The 19050-nt window shown below is 31.7% G+C and overlaps 1 protein-coding gene across 1 annotated transcript in view; it reads right to left on the bottom strand.

Annotated features, from left to right (window-relative positions):
* Window positions 1-14446: 14446 nt before the first annotated feature.
* The window catches only part of LOC118205319 (uncharacterized), a 60687-nt gene continuing 56083 nt past the window's right edge, over window positions 14447-19050 (bottom strand). The window contains exon 10 of the mRNA XM_035377607.2: window positions 14447-14985. Within this exon, the coding sequence (XP_035233498.1) occupies window positions 14517-14985 (469 nt within the window). The 3' untranslated portion in view covers window positions 14447-14516. The remainder of the gene's footprint in view (window positions 14986-19050) is intronic.

Raw genomic sequence — 19050 nt, 5'->3', positions numbered from 1 at the left:
ATGATAATTGAAGAAGACAAACAACAAGAATCAGCGTTATATTTGTAAATTTTCCTGGACAAGTTTCAATGGTTTGCTTACAGAACAAGCTTCTTCAGCTGACAAAGTGCAAATGAACGAGATAAGATATGGTCATAAGAATAGCTGGACAGGCGTTAATCTACTGGCTCCATATATTAAGGAAACAAGAAAACTAAACAATAATTTCTTTAAAGACTGAAGATGAAAATGGATTGGAATTAGAGTCGTTAACTAGAACAGAAAGAATTTTTTGAATGTGAAATGCCTCTAGAAAAATCCAGTTCACCTATGGAAGACGGTTTTTGAAAACGTTTGACTGCAGAAAAACGGAAAGTGTGATTTTCGGACCAACAATGCTAGGCAACAGAGGACTTCTGTGCTTCCTTTTCCTGAGACACGCCTCATGTTAATATGTCTAATTTATAGCTAATTGATGGAAAGAAAGGAATAACAACAGAATTCTTATTATCTCCTGAAACAAGAGTGTGCCTTTTGGTGTGCTGAAATGAGAATTTTTCAGTTGCTTGGTTAATAATGTTGGGTCAAAAATCCCTGTTAATAGCAACTGCTTTTAAATAGTTTAGTTCTTGATCATGTTCGAGTTCGTAGAAGCAAATATGAAGTGCACGGAAAACAAAGGAATAAAATGAAGCTAAGACTTGAGACTCAAGTTATCTAAATTGGAACCTGACATAAAATTTCTTTGCAGCAAGTATCAAGCGCAAGGAACTCGCTAAATTTCAATAATAAAAATTACTAATACTTAAAATGAAAAACTTTCACTAAAATGAGTTTTTTCTTGAATTTCAGTTCTTCATGTTTTTAAGGTTCACTTACTGTGTTTGCTCACAAAATTTCGTAGTATTTCTTCCTAAAAGCTATCATTCAAGTTTCTTTCGAGAACATTTCAATTTTTAAATATTAAAAATTATGTATATGCTGGGGGAAGCTTAAAAAGTTTAGAGAGGTTTATGTGGGGCATAGCACAAAAAAGGTTTTGGAACACTGCTCCAGAGGCTCGGCCAAAGAACGTCTATGTACAATACATATTCTTTGGCTCGGTGGACCCGCCTTGAAGCCACTGCTCTTCACAATGGCGTTTGCTTGCTTTTCAAATAGGAATGTTTATTTTTACCCGGCTGTTTATTTTTACCCGGCTTTGAAACCACAGAGTTATTTTATTACTAAACAATATGTGCACCTGCCCAGTGAAAAGTTCTTTCTCTTTTAGAGATTTTTCTCTCACCTCAGCACACTTGCTTCCCAAGCTAGTATTGTGATTTTATAAATTATTTTGTGTGGTTTAAATTTAATGTAAATATACTTTGCTATAATTAAAAATAGAAATCGCTTAAGAGTTTTTTTTTTTTTTTAATTAAAAATATTTTGGGAAGAAATACGGATAAAATAAATGTGAATGGGAAACGAATGATCGGCACCAAAGCCAAAATATCACCCCCCCCCAATTAACATAAAAAACGCACAAATTTCATGTGCCAGATGAAAAGAAACTAAATGAGGCTGGACATATACCAGTGAAATTTAGAAGATCCAGGCAGTGTACATTTTGTAGCACAAGGAAGAAACCTCATAGAACAAGATACATAGGCGAAATGTGCAACGTGGTTCTATGCATGTACCAAAAAGACAAGACATGCTTTGAACAGTGTCACAAAAAAAAAAAAAAAAAAAAAAAAAAAAGGGTTCTTTGGGGGGGGGGGGAAAACCCCACTCATTATTATTATTATTTTTTTTTATCCTTACTTTACTGTGTTTTTCTATCCATTTATCCGAACGTCCTTATTATGTAGGTACTTATATTTTCACTACTATAGAAAAATTACATAAATGTTTATTTTTAACTTTTTAATTTTTTCTTCCGATTTACTTTGTGAAATAATGTAAAAAATTTACATGTAATGCAATTCTTACATAATTTTTTTCTAATTCGTGAATTTGGTCGTTTATTGGAAACGCGCACGGAAAAAGGTAATTCTTTTTTCCTACTACCTCACTAAGTTTCAAAGTGCGACCACCACCCACAGAACAATTAGTAACAGTAGATATTTTTTAAATTCATATATTACTTGTTTCTAGGACCATAATATTCAATTTCTAGAGTTTTTAGTCAAAAAAATTATAAAAATAATATAGCGCGCGTCAAAGGGTAAAGGCTTTTAACACATTTAGAAATATGGCGAATGTAGTTAGATTGCTCTACAAACCGGTTACGTGGTCAGAGCGGATGTGGTTGGAGCGGACAGTAGCTACAGCGGACACGTGAGGGTAACTGGGTGGGTAGAGCGGACATTTTTGCACCTATTGTATTGTTTACCTAATTAGTCACATGTCACCTATTATGTACTCTCTACAGCAGCTTTGCACCTGCTGTAGAGATAAGCCGATATTTTAAGAGTAAAAGGTTTTCAGTGGATGTTTTATCCTTATGAAGTGTGTATGTCGTTTTATAGCCTCGAAAAAGTCTGTGATGGAACCCATAGCCATTTCAACAAAATTACTCTCTACAAATAAAGGAAAAGGATATTTAGTTGTAGATGATTACCCACGCCGTTTACACCGAAAATATAAATTAGGAATGAGCTGGGTATGTAAGACAGATCGTTGTAAAGCAGGGATGTCAAACTCATAGGTACACTTGGGCCAAACAAACAAGGTTTAACATTAGGCGGGCCGCAAAAAAAAATAAATAAATAAATAAATAAAAATAAATAAATAAATAAATAAATAAATAAAATAAAATCAATATTCATAGAAACGTAGATTTATTCCGAATAATACAATAATAAACTTATATATATATTTATATAGAAAAGAACAAGAAAAATTTAATGTTTACGTCCTGATACTTGACATCTCTTCTCTGCTATTATCTTTCCTATTTCGGGAGAAATTTTGTTTGCAGTGATAACTTTCAACGCTGACCCAAGGTGAGCATCATTAATACGGTTTCTAATAGGAGACTTATTACCTTTCATGACTGAAAATAACTGCTCGCACCGATAAGTGCTACCAAACATGGAAATAATTTCATATGCGAATTTTCGAGTATTTTCAAACCTGGCTGGTAAATATTTGTAAAATTCAGGCACGCCCACTTCAATGAATTTTGCTTTCAAATTTGAGTTGCATTGAATCTCGATCACCTGTATTTGCATATGGCTGGGTACTGAGTCAATACTTATTCAGAAAATCGAAGAATTAATAGTATTATTAATAGTATTATTACATATCAAGCAGATTATTTTATCTTTTATTTCACAGCAAAAATATTCTAATTCCCATTTTACTTGGAATATTCTATGTTCGTCAGCGATTTTTCGTTTAATTTTACTACCACTTGGTTTTGATATAGACATACTGAATACAAAGTGCTGGAATAAACACGGTTAACGTTAAAAAGCTAACAAAAATTTATTCTTTCCACAAGAGATAAATCAAAATGCTGAAATATTTCTTCAAAAATATTCTAACAATATCACAAAATGTCAAACGTTTAGCAAAAATCAATTCAAAACAGAGAAAGTAATTCTATCTCACAGCGAAATCGCTAGAAATCAATCACAGCATTAAGTAAACAAACAGTTCGCTAGAACTACAGCTACTACTGAGATGAGTTGTTTGTTCTCGGCTTTTATAAGCCTTATAATTAATTTCTCGAATATACCGGAAACATCTATAAATATCTGGATTTTAACTATGAAATCCGTAACAATATGAATTAAGTAATAATTAATAATAAAGCAAAGTGCATGCACATGCATGCACCAATATATCGTACAAAACTATGATTGGAAAACTGAGACCATGAGTTCGGCCACATTCGGCTATCGGGGGATGCGTACAAGTTCTGAGTGCACGTGTCCCCCAAAAGCCGAAGGTAGCTGAACGCAAGCTACTCACACGCATTTGTAATTTAAGTAGTGTGTGTGTGTCAGCTCGCTGTGAGTAATCTAACAACACTGAATAAATTATCGTTAATTACTTAGCAGTAAACATTTCATTTTTTCTTCATTTTTTCATTTTTTTCTTCGTCGATATGTTATTTTATTATTATATATTATTATTTGCCAATATATTGGCCGGGCCGCAAAAATATTTGTTGTGGGCCGCGAGTTTGACATCCTTGTTGTAAAGGAAATGTAAAGACAAATTTTCAGAACGAAGTACTGAAGAAAACTGAACATTCCTGCGTGCCCAACATTACTGAGATGGAAGTTAAACGGAAGTTAGAGACTTGCAGAAAAAGACCCCAAGAAGAAACGTCAGTTCCCGTTCCCAAGATATTTCAAGAACTTTCAGAATTATATCAGAAAGGTTATGATTTCGTTACTAAAATACCGACATACTACAGTGCCAAGAGTAATTCCAGTGCCTTGTAATTCGATAATCGAATGCGAAAACAGAAAACTTCGGTAAAAAAAAAGTTATCCCACTTGAAAGAGATTTGCCACTTAAAAATACTGTTTAAATTATATTTAAGAATTTTAAAAATATTTATTCACTTATTTATTTGCACCCTTTATCTGTTCTTGGGGAAAAAATGTGTCCGCTCTGACCACGAAATCGTTTGTGTCCGCTCTGACCACGTCCGCTGCAGCCACACCACCTACAAACCATGTGAAATCAACTATCAATCAATAGAGGTGATGGACGGTCGAAAGGGACACCGTAGACATTATAAGAAAGGTTCTGATCTTTTTACGCAGATATTACTTTCTTACAAGATCCATGGAGAACATAAATATGTCATTTCAAGGAAAACAAATATTCTTTCATGTCTTTCCTCATTACCCTTGCATTGTGGAATTAGGTACAAAGCCATGCAACTGAAGTCACGTTTAGGGCATTATTTGATTAGACTGTATTGAAAAAAAAATGCGATTTGTTTTGATGAAAATAAGTTTTTAGATTTGTGTTAGGATGCAGAAGTGTGAGAAAAATTCAACAGATAATTGAACGGAGAAATATGAAGGTCGTTTGTGATCAACGGAAATGAAAAAATATGCTTTAAAACTAAGTAGGTGCCTTTGAAAAACTAGTATTTTCCAATAATTTCCATAGGAAATAATGAGAAGTAATGTGGATGGTTAATAAAAGAAATTTCTTTTTGGGGGGAAAGAGCGGTTATATTTTATTAATTTATTTATTACAAATGCCCAGAAGATTGACTATGACACCAATAGATCTATAGCCTTCCAATATTTTGAAATTTATAGTTTAAAAATGCAAGTGTAAATCACGAGTCAAGATGAATAACATCAAAAATTAGATGTTGTCCTCACACAGGACATAAGGGAGAATCCCAAAGCCAATACAAGTATGCGGCCATACAGTCATTTCAACATTAAACTAAAAAAAATGTATAATTTAAATTTTTACAATTGTTGATGATTCTCTTTTAAATTCTGTTTTTTTTTTTTTTTTTTTTTTTTTTTTTTGAGTCCCGCAGTCGTGTTTATGAACCTAATAAGAGTGTATGAAATCTAATTTCATTATAACAACCTATCGTTATCATGCCCTTTTACTGAAGGACGGGAGACAGTGACTTGATTACCATCGGTTGTTCAATAACACCTTCCAGAAAGGATTAATATGCAGAAGAGATTACGGATAGTACATAAAAGCTGCAAATTAATCAAAGATGTAATAAATCGTTGTTATTACAAACAGGTGCGAAATTTCAGTTCGGAAATGTTCACTTTCTTCGAAAAACATTCACGAATACTCTATAGCATTTTGTTAAACGTAGTGTAAACTTCAGGAATAATAGTAAGAAGACTAATAAATATAAGACAAATAAAATACTCAATTTTTATCAGTTTCTCAGTAAAAATGCAAAGGAATATGCGTGAAAATGTTTTATATTAACAAACAGTAAATTCGGTAAAAATCAATATTGCACGTAAATTTATAGAATGTAAATATGAAAATTACAAAAAGCGCAACAGAAAATAATCTCGAAGTAAACCAAAAGTTAAGTTATATTCCGTACTTCCTGATTATCCGCAGCTCCATTTTCAGAATTTGGTAGAATGATAATAATGAACGCATTTGAGTACAGGTGGAGTTCTGTGTTATTTACTTAACCCCTATTTTGTTGAACAATTTCCAACTCGAAGCATTTTAGAAAAAGGAAGAAATTTTGTGAAAAAATGTTATACTGTCAATGTTAACATTCTACCACACCGCAGAAATTGTTTAGTAAAATAGCTATTAAACAAAAAGCGCCTATTACTCTCGTAATACTTATGTGCACTAAAATCTGTACATGATATTTTTTAGCATATTTGGATTGGATATTATTGCGTGTATACACAAATATACGTCAAAAATATTAAATTTAACGGAATGCTAAACTGGGGTAGTAGATAATTGCAAGATACATAAAAAAATTTAAACGATAAAATCAACATTAAAATTAGCCCACATTATGCATACAATTTGGAATAATAAGATTTTTTTAATGTGCCGTGCACCAATGTATATCTAGTAAAAGCACATTCAAGTCGAACTGAAAATAAGGCAGATTTAATGTTTTCGCCTAGTATTACCGTGGCAAGTGTACGTCTATGGCTACCTGTGGTCTAATAAATGCCTTGTTTTAGCGAAATTTCACATGTTTACACTTATTTGGGAATTTTTGCTTAAGAATAAGTAAAATTATGCAATTTAATAACACACATATAAGACAAATGTGAATGCTTAAAAATTAATTGAAACAATTATAAACAAAAATACGTCAACAATTAACAGTTAAGCCAAATATTCTGTTTAATTTATAAGCTCTGAAAAAACCTATTTACCTCTGGTGGCAATGATTTAAATTCTGAAGAATTCCAACTTATGGTAGAAGATCAGTCACATGTAAAAATTTTACTTCAAATCGATACGAGGCACATGCCCTTCTTTGACAAGATTACAGTTTTAAACCAGACATGGAAACTATGTGGTCTGAAACCTGTAACTGCCTTGCTCTGTTGTTCTATTGGATGCAACGTGTAACACGTACATATGGAAATACCAATCAGCCACAGCAACATTGAATAAGCACACGCTGACTTTTGAATGACTTACTATGGAATAGAATTAACAATAGTGAGATAATAACAATAATGTTACCTTTATGTGCAATCAATCCACTGGAACTTACACAAGATGGCCGAATATAGATTTCATCCCCTAAGTGATTCATTAAGCAATAATGGAGATAAAAATGCCATGTGTATTGAAAGTTCTAGGCGTAAATGCTTTCGCAAATTTATAATTGTATATAACAGATTTTTGAGGTTAGAAATTGATTTTCCCAAGTGTGCAGTGGTCTTTATGAAACGTTTCGGTTTTTCAAACAGCAACTATCTTGGATAAGGATATATTCACCGTTGGTAATGCATTCTACACTGAATTTCTGTAACAAGTCAGAGAAGCTTAGAAAATCAACAAATTTGAAAGTTCTGTTATCTGAAATTGAACATATGGATTTTCATATATAGAAATTTTTAGTCACTGTAGTTGCAAATGTGCTGTTTAAAATTTTAAAAAACAATGGGATCTGTTGATGCAGCACAACCTTTTCGACTTCAAAACTTTTATAAATATTGTTTTCAAAATTTTAAAAATCGCCAAGCTTATCGATTTTCGATCAAGTGATAAGTTGTGGAAGATACATACTTTATCAAAAATCAGTTACTTAAAAGAAAAAGCAAAGCACAATGGGGGAAAATTAATCATTAAAAACTAGGCAAGAACGCAAAGCCTTAAAATTACTTTATTCTAAAATGGTGCATCTTACTGGGAGATGTAGTACACAGTCTATTGGTTTAATTACGAACAGAATGTAGAGCGTAGATATGATGCCACTGAAAATAATCAAACCCGCATCTGCTTTACATAAGCTGTGTTTAGCGAAGTGAATTTAATTACAATTTTCAGAAGTACAATTGACAAATTATGGAATTTAATAACATACATATAAGACAAATGTGAATGCTTGAAAATTAATTGAAGCAATTATACACAAAAATACGTCAAAAATTAACTGTTAAGCCAATTATTCTGTTTAATGTATATGCTCTGAAGAAACATACTTACCTCTGGTGGCAATGATTTTATTTCTGAAAAATTCCAACTTATTATAGAAGATCAGTCACATGTAAGAATATTAGTTCGAATCGATGTGAGGCACATGTCTTTGGTTGACAAGATTACGGTGTTAAACCAGACATGGAAACCATGTATTCTGAAATGCTACCTTTGCTAAATCCAGCGGATTCTGAAATCAATCCGCTGGAATTTACACAAGATGGCGGAAGATTAATTTCATTTCCGTAATATGCAGTTAAAATTATAAAAAACAATGGCTTCTGGTGATGCAGTACAACTTTTGCGGCTTTCTAAATATGGTTTTGAAAATTTAAAAAATCGCCAAGCTTTTTGATTTTCGACAAACGAAAATATGAAATAGAGCATAAAGTGATAAGATGTGGAAGATACATACTTTACCAAAAATCAGTTACTTAAAAGAAAACGTTAAACCAAATGGGACACAATTTAATCATTAAAAACTAGGCAAGAACACAAACACTTAAAATTACTTTACTCTACAATGTTTTCCAATTATTTTTGGGCAATATAGTACACAGTCTATTGTACTAATTACGAACAGAATGTAGAGCGCAGATATGATGCCACTGAAAATGATCAAATCCGTACCTGCTTTACATAGGCTGTGTTTAGCGGACTGAATTTAATTACAATTTTTAGAAGTACAATTGACACAGGTGTTACGCGAGACACAAATTCAGCAGAATTTTTGAGCTAACCCTAAGTGTATGTCCACATTGGAGTACTTAATGTAGAAAAAACGCTGCTACATAACTGCCTGTAATACTTTGTAATTTGAAAACGTCGTTGAAATAAAGGTCAAGAGTGTTGAGAATTGATGAAATTTGGAAATAATGTTAAAGCAAAATAAATAGCAAAATTTTCTAATCCTGTATACAAAGTTTTGCTTATTTAGAAGCAATAACATAAATATTGTCTATCCTAAAACATTCCAATTGAAACTGTAAATCTAACTTCTCCAATTTGTGGAAGCAGACCGCCAGTAGAGTAGTGGTTTAGACAGCTGGGGCTAGTTCAACCCAACTTGAAATTCCGATCAAATTACTGAATGATGAATGCTTTTGTGCATTTCCCAATGTGTAAATTGGATAAGAGCTACTCTTTAGAAAGTCTACTCTATAACATGTTTCCTCTTACACAAATATCCCTAATGCGCTTTCCTGTACTCAAATAAGCCAAACGAAATCTATTGGTTCAGAATATACAATAAATAAAAGAGATAATAATTTGTCATTTTTGTTTATGATAAGCATAATCGTGTTTAAGAAAGACAGTAAATGAAATCAGACAAGGGAAATCAAACTGCTTTAATTCGTTTCGATTTTAATCAATCAAATCTATGTTCTGAATAAATTTTCGTCTTAAAACTTTAATAATTATCGTACAGTATTTAATTATAAGCTAGCTGTGTTTTATGCATTTTTATTGTATTCAGACTTTTTTTACTGCGAACACTGTTTATAACCAACAGTCGGATTTAAAAAAAAGATTGCTTTAGTTTTAAAGTCCGATTACTCATACGCTTACGCAGCATTTTCATCATGGTAAATCTATTTAGGCATAATTCAAAGATAAATTTCTCTTTCTTTCTATTGCGTTTTATCGCCTTTTCTTCGTAACCCTGTCATATACAAGTTAAACTTTTTTTTTTTTTTTTTTTTTGTAATTATTTTGCGAAAGATTTGCAAATTCATTTTCGAATATGTTATCAGAAGCATCTTCAGAGTCACCCACTCCTTTAACGGTCAATAAAAACTTCAAATTAAATTTTGCTGGCCCGTTGAAGAAAAATCAATATACGTAATACGTGTACAAATGCAAATTCGTGTAGAAAATCAAATTTTTAATTTAAATTTCTCTTTCGCAAAGTCTGTTATTTTCAGTGCCAGGGTGTACAATCTTGAAACAATATCGTTGTAATTTCAATAAAATAACAGTTATTGCATAATTTGGGTTTTTTTTTTTTTTTTTTCTCTTCTTTTCTGTAAACGGTTTCGGAGATTGCGAATATGTCCTTCCTGAATATCTTCCAAAATTTAAAACGTACATCAGAGACCACAGGTGTTCGTTGAAGCAAAGCCAGGATCAGTGCTTTCCTGAAGGTACATTAGGTTTCGCCGCGCTTTGTTAAATGTTAAATGGGGGTTTCATTGTAATAGAATGGAAGATTAATACAAGTTTAAGCTCTTCCCAACGTTGAAGTCGCTTGCTTAGTAAGTGGAAAGAATAAAGACAGGAGGTGAATAAGCAAAAATTTGTTTTCAGAAGACTAGGAATCAGTGAAGCCACACAAGAGAAAATCTAGTAGTATAGTTAAGCTTGGTACAATTGGTGCAAACTCGAAGAAGAGGAATCGAAGAGAAGAGCCATGAGAAGTCAATGAAAAATAAATTGTCCTTTAAAAGGATGTTAGAAAGTTTCAATTTTTAATAAAAGTAACAAAATCTGAAATTTAACTGTATTTTATAACTGTGAGGATTTGGCTAGAATTTTAAATATTTAGAAATTTTGAACATCTGAATGTGAAGGTAAAAATGAAAATATTACAGTTGATGATTTTTACACATTTAAAAATATTTTAAAGTTTTAATCTGCCAGTTTAGCAATAGATTTACAGATCTCTAAAATTATACAAGTTGTTGTTTTAATTGTGACTTTTTAACAATTGTTTGATGAACTAATTAGATATAATTCTAATTGGTTGGATATAATTCTATTATATCGAAGGGAAATCATTGTTAAGCCTATCCAATTATTACCAATATTATTTGGTAAGACTATCCAATTATTTTAAATAGGTAGAGTTATTAGATATCCTATAATTTACGCAAAACAAACACTTTGCAATTAAGATTTCGTATGATTGAAAATGGACATATCCATTAAATCTATTTAAGTATGGAATGATTCAGAATGTGGGAAAAAGAGGATTTACGATTGAAGGTCATTACCATAAACCCAACATAAAAATAAATGTGCAGCTATGGTACTATATTTTGAATAATTTTGTCCTTTAACAAATGATTGCAAAAGTTTATTACAATGAAAGATTTCGTAATGTTTCATTGAAACCGATTCATTAAATGGGAGATTAAGTAATAAGATGTGATTAGAATTTAGTCTCTAGATGGCGCTGCGTTTTCAATAGTTCGCTATCAAATAAAGGTTTTCGAATTCAGTGAGAAATTTTAAACATATGTTTGTAAGATTTGTGTGCAAACTTTTTATTTTTTAAAAATATGTACGTAACTTGTAGTTAAAAGTAAAATAGCAAACCAAAAAAGGACGACAAAATAAATTATCTCTACATTCAAGTGACTGTTAAAAATTAACTGATTCTAGCTAGAACCTACTTAAATAAAATGAGGAGTCCCATCTCATTCCCGACTGAACCAACTTGCATAAGATGTAGAATGTCACACATTTATATTACCTCGAAATTAATTTAAAATGAATGAAAAACTCAACCTTTGTTTTGCATTGAGTTTTGCACAACATCTTTATAGATTTCGAAGGAGAAAATAATATTAAGGTTTTACTGAGATAAGCTAGCACATATGACAACTTGCATGCATTATATACTATAACTGAAAACGTATTTTATTAAATTGGAAAAATCTTGAAGACTTAATTTCTTGTTTTCAAACCATAAAAAATTGTTAGATATTCTATAAGGTATTTCTCCCACCTTCTTCGCATGCCTTCGTGGTGTGGTGGTCTGCACGCTCAGCGCGTAATTGAAAGAACCGGGGTTCGATTCCCGGCAAAGGAGTTGCTACTTTTTCATCTTGCCTGCTTCCAAAAATACCTAATGCCTCTACAGTGGCGTCCGAATTAAACGGGTGTTGGATGATGATTCTTCTAACCCAGGATTTGGCGATTGGGTCCCCTGGAAACCCTAGTCGCCCTTTAAAAGGGGGAGAATATAAGGCATTTCTCCCACCTTTTTCGCATGCTTTTGTGGTGTGGTAGTCTGCACGCTCAGCGAGTAATTGCGAGGTCCATGGTTCGATTCCCGTCGAAAGCGTTGCATATTTTTCATCTTTTCTGCTTCCAAAAAGTACTAATGTCTCTTGTAACAGACCTATTTAAGTGTAATTGAACTATTTTATTCACGCCATGAACTCATGAACTGTAACCGAACTATTTTATTTAAACGCTATCTCGTGGCGATATGAAAAAACGTCAGTCGACATCCAGCCGCCATGATGATAGCTTACTATGTTATGTTATTCTCAATGTTTGATGTTCCATTTGGTATAAGTTTCATTTTTATGTATATTTCTTTTGTTTGTAACCGTTCTTGTGTGTTCTGTTAATAAATCCTTTTAAAGCTAGCCGGCATTAGTGTTTATTGAGGAACGGCTACATCACACTCTACAATTCTTACTTTCAAAATAAATCGGAGTATAGCATTCACATAAAAATGGAAATATTGCGAAATATATATATATAAATAAATGAAACATAAAATAAAAACATCTGAAATCTGAATCTTTGTACGTAATATAATATCTGCAAGCTTTCAGATATTATATTACGTACAGAGGGGCTTTTTTTTCATTTACACACACATATACGTTTCGAGAGCTTTTGGCTTGTGGGCCCTTGGACTAAAAATACTTAAAAGTAGCATATCTTTAGAATTTCTGAAAGACAGCCTCACGCGCCGCAGATAAGAATTTTATTTTCCGTGCAGTGGTGCCATTCCTTGCTTTTTAATCCTTGAGTTTGCAAATGAAAAATTCTTTAACGATTAAAAAAATATGAAATAAACAATAAAACGAATTTGAAATTCGGTTTCTAGGGGCTCATATTCGGGTGCAGGACTACGTTATTCAAATTTGGATGGCTTTAAGTACCGTTGTTTTTTCACAGTGCTAGAAACATATGTATTCTTCATTTCAATAACATATCATTTGAGTTTTATGAAATTAAATATGTTAAAATGGAATGATAAAGCGGAACGTAACTGCGGTAATTATATTTATATATGTTTAATTGCTTTTCTTTGTTTGCACATATACTATTATAGTCTCCCTATAACGATTTTCAAAGAACCTAAATTTCGTTCGCTATCTTCGATCTGATAAGAGAAAAAAATGGAAGGTCTCAATGGAAGGTATTGAAAAAAGAATTTGTTTTTTGCGTCACACAAAAACAGTGATTAGCATTGTAACATCTCCAAAAAAGTTAATGATAATTCAAATTATGAAAATGCTGCATTAAGAATTAATGTTTATTGTTATTATTCGCAAACCCTAATCTTTTTGTTTCTGCAATTTTCCGCTTACACCATATGTTAAAGCATTTTCACAATAAAAAATAATAATAAAAAAATGTACATTTCCTAAAAGACGAATCACTAATCTAACAAATGATCAGCTAAATTTTCTTTCTGCAAACCTTCTTTCTAAAACTTCACTTTTAGGCGTCAACACGTAATATAACCCAACTCATAACATTATTTCCATATATTAAAAGAAAAGAAAATATTTTTAGTGTTTAATAAATTTTTGCGTGATTAATAGATTACAATTCTAAAGTAATAAATTTGCATGAGGATTTTTGTAATGCATTTTTAGTATTTAGAATCAGAAACTACTCATGTGAAAATTCAAATATGAATCAAATTATTTATTAAAAAAGGTTAAGTATGGTAACTCAAAAAAAAAATTCACTTATTGACGTTAAAGAGAAACAAATTAGCTTCGAAGTATTCTGATTAATTTTAGCTGAATTCTGGTAATGTCAAAAATTCCAAATGTTATAATTGAATTCTTTCTCAGTCAATTTCTATTGAACAGGAATCAAACGTTTTGTGTATTATTTTCCATAATAAGCATTAATGGTTTCTAAATCTGAATACAGGGAATAGTATAAAATAAAATAATATATTTCATAAGTCAAATTGAAATGCTTGAAATGCCAAAACATGAAGATTTGTGTCATTCAAAACATGTTTTATAAACGGAAGCATATGTCTAAGACCAGCGTTGAAAAAATAAAAAGGCTGCACAAAGCCTTTAGTGGATCCAATATATAACCCTATTTTAATTAAATATATAATATGCATATTATATTAATATGGAAGATAGATATGCGTGTGCGGTAATAAAAAAAGACAACGTATTACACAACTTATTTAAACTGTTTTAAAAATTGTAAGCATGGTTGTAATTTGTCTGAAAATAAAGATTAAATAAAGAACGCTGATCTCCATAAAGCAAATCATTGATAAATTAGTAAAGCTAGTTATTGTTTAATAAAACTAAAATCCAGATATTAAAAAGGTTTTTTTTATTTTACATTGCTTGTCAAAAGAATAAAAGTTTTGTACACAGAAGAAATTTTTATGACTCCGGGTCCGCTAAAATTTGCAAAAATTTTATTTTCGTCTGCAGTTTTTTTTTTGGTGTCATTGCCTTTAAATCCGCTAATAAACTTAATAAAAATTGTTTATCACTGTCCTCTTCGGTGATTGAATCATCCAGCTTTTTTAAATAACTGTTTGTCTCTGTAATTAGGGACAGAAAAGAACTTACAGTTCCGTTTGTTAAAGTCTCCTCATCTGATGCGTTTTGATGCGCTGGAACTGAAGTACATTGCTGAATGTGATTCTCAACACTAGGAGGTATTTGTCCAACTTGAGGCAATGAAGCTGGGGAACAAAAGTGCTCCGTACGTCCAAAATGCGATTGTACATACGAAGAAATTTTCAGATCTGTCTTTTTATTTTTTAGTGGGTCAGTGATAAAAGAGTCCTCTTTCAAATTAAGATCTGAAAAATCCCTGTTATCATATTCAAACTCTGACTGCCTTCTGTTGGAAAGAAATGAGATACGTATAAACATATAATAAATGTAATACATTTTGTATGATATCAAGCATGATACTAATTAAATTTTATGTACCTTCGAACAAAAAATTATTATATTTAATGTTGTATTATTGCGTTAAATATAACAATTTTTCATGTATTAACTATTTTTACTAATCTCCGCGATATGTTAACTGTTTTGTTACAACTACGCATATTAGCAATTTTGTGACATTTACATATAAATCATTTTATTACGTTTACATATATTAACCACTTTAACCATATACATTTTGACATAGTTGTATACAGTTATTTGTAAATGCATTAAAACTTTTTATTGTATATTTTTATTTTCCGTATTGTTGTAATATTTTGAACTGTTTTATATATTTACAACTCGCTACGCAGCCAGCCTTCGTCTGGATTTTAAATGTACCGAAAAAATACCTAACGGGAACACCAAATATTAAATTTAAAAACTGCACAGAATTTTACTCTGCAGAACAACTTTATCAAGAACACAAACAACAACAAAAAATAAGAAAAAACAGAAATTTCAATAAAAGATGTATTATATACAAAAAAAAAAAAAAAAAAAAAAAAAAAAAAAAAAAAAATGCAATGAAATAAGCACCCTTAACACAAATATTAATTATCGTAATAAATAAATTAACCTTTGCAAGATCTTAAGAATTAAAATAGTATAAATGAGTTTAAGAACTTTGTTTCCTAAAACAATCATGCAAAACTTTTTGTATAATTAAAATTGCATACAATTAAAACATAATACAAAAGATTACAATGAAATAAGGAATAAATCTCATATTTTCAATAGAAAACCGTCAGCAGTCCAATATCCAAAGCAATGAATGAAAAACTGTTACCACATGTCTAAAAGAATGAAACTATCATCAGAAAGCAATAACCAACCAAAATTGTGCTTTGTGAATGACATAATTCAAAATATACAAACCTCTTTGCCATTAGCTAATAAAGAGAGAGATATTAAAGAAAAGAAAATTCTTTCTGTTGTGTCTCGCGAGACACATGCGCGTCAGAATACGAAAATTGCGATGTGCATGTTGCGTATATAATTAATAATATTTTATCTCATACTTTCAACAGTCAGCAGTCCAGTATACAAAGCATTGAATGGAAAACTGTTGCCAAAATCACATTTCTAAAAGAACGAAATTATTCAAAATGAAATTTTAAATTTAATATTAAAATGATGGGATTTCATCAAAAAAGATATTTAAAAAATCTGATTCGAAGTTTGAAAAAAGAAACGGTTCCAGATGCTCTGGCTCTTGCCTAGATGCGCCTATTTACCAAATTTTATAGCCTAGGGTCTATTAGCTTACGCGCAGCACGAATGAAAGACACACAGACAGACTTTTTTATTATATGTAGAGATTTATTGTTTTTAGAATGGTAATTTTATGTTTTATTTTGCATTTAATCTAATTTGTGGCAACATGTCTTGTATTTAACTCTTAGTTATTGCTCAAAATTGTAGATCTTTTAATTCTGAGCGCAACGGCTGGGTAATTGTAAAGATAGCTCAGTTATAACTTGATAGATATAGTATATATGTTACTGTCAAAGACCGAAATTGGAGAATGTCGATATTTACCCATGAATGTCAACACATGCCAAATACGTCGGTAAAAAACCGAATATTTAGTTATATTCTTGTACATTCGGACCATCACCGGTGTATGTCGACAATCACAGATATGGTGTGGTGGAGGTCGAAAAGAGAAGTCGAGTTCAACAGAGGGGCCATTGTCTGTAGCCAAATCCTTTGCTCTGCTGCGATTGAAGTTATGTAGCATGTATTTGTTATACTCTGGAACACCGTTTATCAGTCTTGTGCTAGATTTGATGGTACGTGCAACGTTTTCTTAATTTTTTTAATCCAATACCCTAATTTATGTTGAATAGATACTGCATTGAATCGTGAACTTTTCCTTGAAAAGTTAAATTCATTAATTGCGAGTAAACGAGAAGACAATTGTTTATATTTTTCAAACACGTCTCTTCTCATCGGGATTGATTACTCCTTATGAAGCTATGTTTGACATTAAACGAAGAAGAGGCATCGTCGTTTTTGCCTGGCGAACAAATCGCAAATATTGAAACCGAAGAACAACTCTTAAAAAATTGCTAATATTTTTGAAACCGAAGAACAGCTTGAATAACCTATCAGGTTCAATGATTCTTCTAACCTTCTTCGGAAACATACAATGACCTGACTAGAACAGAGAGCTTACTAAAGCTATGTTCACTAATTGTAGTAAGTAGACAGGATACAGACGAAGGGTATACAAAACCCTTTATTTTTCTTTATATACAATGACTTCCGTACTTCGGAATACAATGACCCTCCACTCGGGGTCTAACGTAAAAGATATTAAAATAAAACTAAACTCAAATTTAACTTTAGAATAATACACGTGTAAGATTGGCCTTATAATAACAGGAAGCGTATGTAGCACAGAGACTGTGAACACTACAATACGTTTAATTTATCAAGAGGATTAAAACCTCTGGCCTGGAAGGCAAATAGCAACTGCGTAACTTCTAAGGTAAGCGGCCTGCTTCGAACTTACTGCTTCCTCTCTCCTGCTTGGCAAAAAGGCCACACTTAAATACTTGGCGTTCGCCAGACAACTTTGCATAAAATCCTTCACGCTTATAATTCTGGCCGGAAGTAGAAAATAAGAAGTGATAGTAAAGATTTAAAATAAAATAAACGTTAGTAAAACTTAAGATCCTTACATACTTCCCGCCAGAGTTAATTTGTTTGAAACTGAGGTCTAAAACGACCTTGTTGAAAACTTTTAGCTCTAAAAACTAACGCGAGGCCAACCTTTTACAATCATAACTTAGCTAGAAACTAGAAAATTTAAAAGAAAGAAATTTGTTACAATAGCAGCTCCCGGGATATACAACAATCTTTTTTTTTTTTTTTTTTTTTTTCCATCTGTACTGCATCTAAACAGGAGCTTTATTCAATTCTGGTTCCTTCCAGAGATCTGGAAGGAAAACTAGTTTAATGAAATGTTACAGAATGACATTGCAATTAACATATAGAATATACTTCTCTTAACATTCTTATTTCATTCATGACTATTTTAATTATCTCTCCCCGTGCTCTCTGACATGTGTTGTAAAAGAACACCAAACACGTATGTGTTTCTGTCTACGTGTGCCACACTTCCTCCTACAATCAAAACACTAACGTGTTAAAATTCAACATACGAGACCTCTTAACACACCCTACTTTCAACTCTAAACCCTGAGGTACTATTCTGAAAGTGGCTAACTCTAAAGTGTAGCGTCAGAGAGCCTAACTACATCATTCAACCTTTAACACATATTCACCATGATTTAATCTTTACAGTCACACGAATAACAAATTTTTAACATTACTTTCACTTTTACCATATCACGGTATTTCTTAACATTCAAAATAACAGTTCACATGTATACAAGAACATATCAACATGCCGTTAATTTTACACATTTGAAAACATACATTAGTAGTACATTGTTAACTTCTATTCTTTTCAAAGCAAGTGCCAATTCTTTCTACATTGAAATAATACTACATTTCAAAAAGTCTTTCAGACTAAAACTTCTTTCTTGCTAGAATGTTTTAAATAAAATTTATACAATAACTTTTTACAATATTTAAGTCTTACACAACGCTATTATACATCAACTTTAGTTTTACGCGCGAGTAATTGAAAAACATAATAAGAAAATCGGTCACAACTCATTTCTCGCCCTTTTGGCGATAAAGGTAGACCTCGCATGAGGTAAAACTTCTTGAAATCTGCCACTTGCAGTAAGAATGAAAGATTAACTTAAGTTTGTAAAGTAACATAAAATTTTACTTATCTTTGTAATATTCAGACATCCTTTTCTGGGCCCAGTCTTTAAAGGTATAGCTGATAGTAGCTTGGTTGATCCTCCTTCTTGTACGGGCTCGCCCTTCAGTGCTTTCCTCTGGAAGCTTCCGTTTTTCACCACTACGGCCACCCTTGAACATCTTC

The sequence above is a fragment of the Stegodyphus dumicola genome, chromosome 4 (assembly GCF_044657685.1).
Source record: "Stegodyphus dumicola isolate Sdum_Otavi_A_Nest chromosome 4, ASM4465768v1".
Lineage (NCBI taxonomy): Eukaryota > Metazoa > Arthropoda > Arachnida > Araneae > Eresidae > Stegodyphus > Stegodyphus dumicola.
This window is presented reverse-complemented; position numbering and strand designations above follow the sequence as displayed.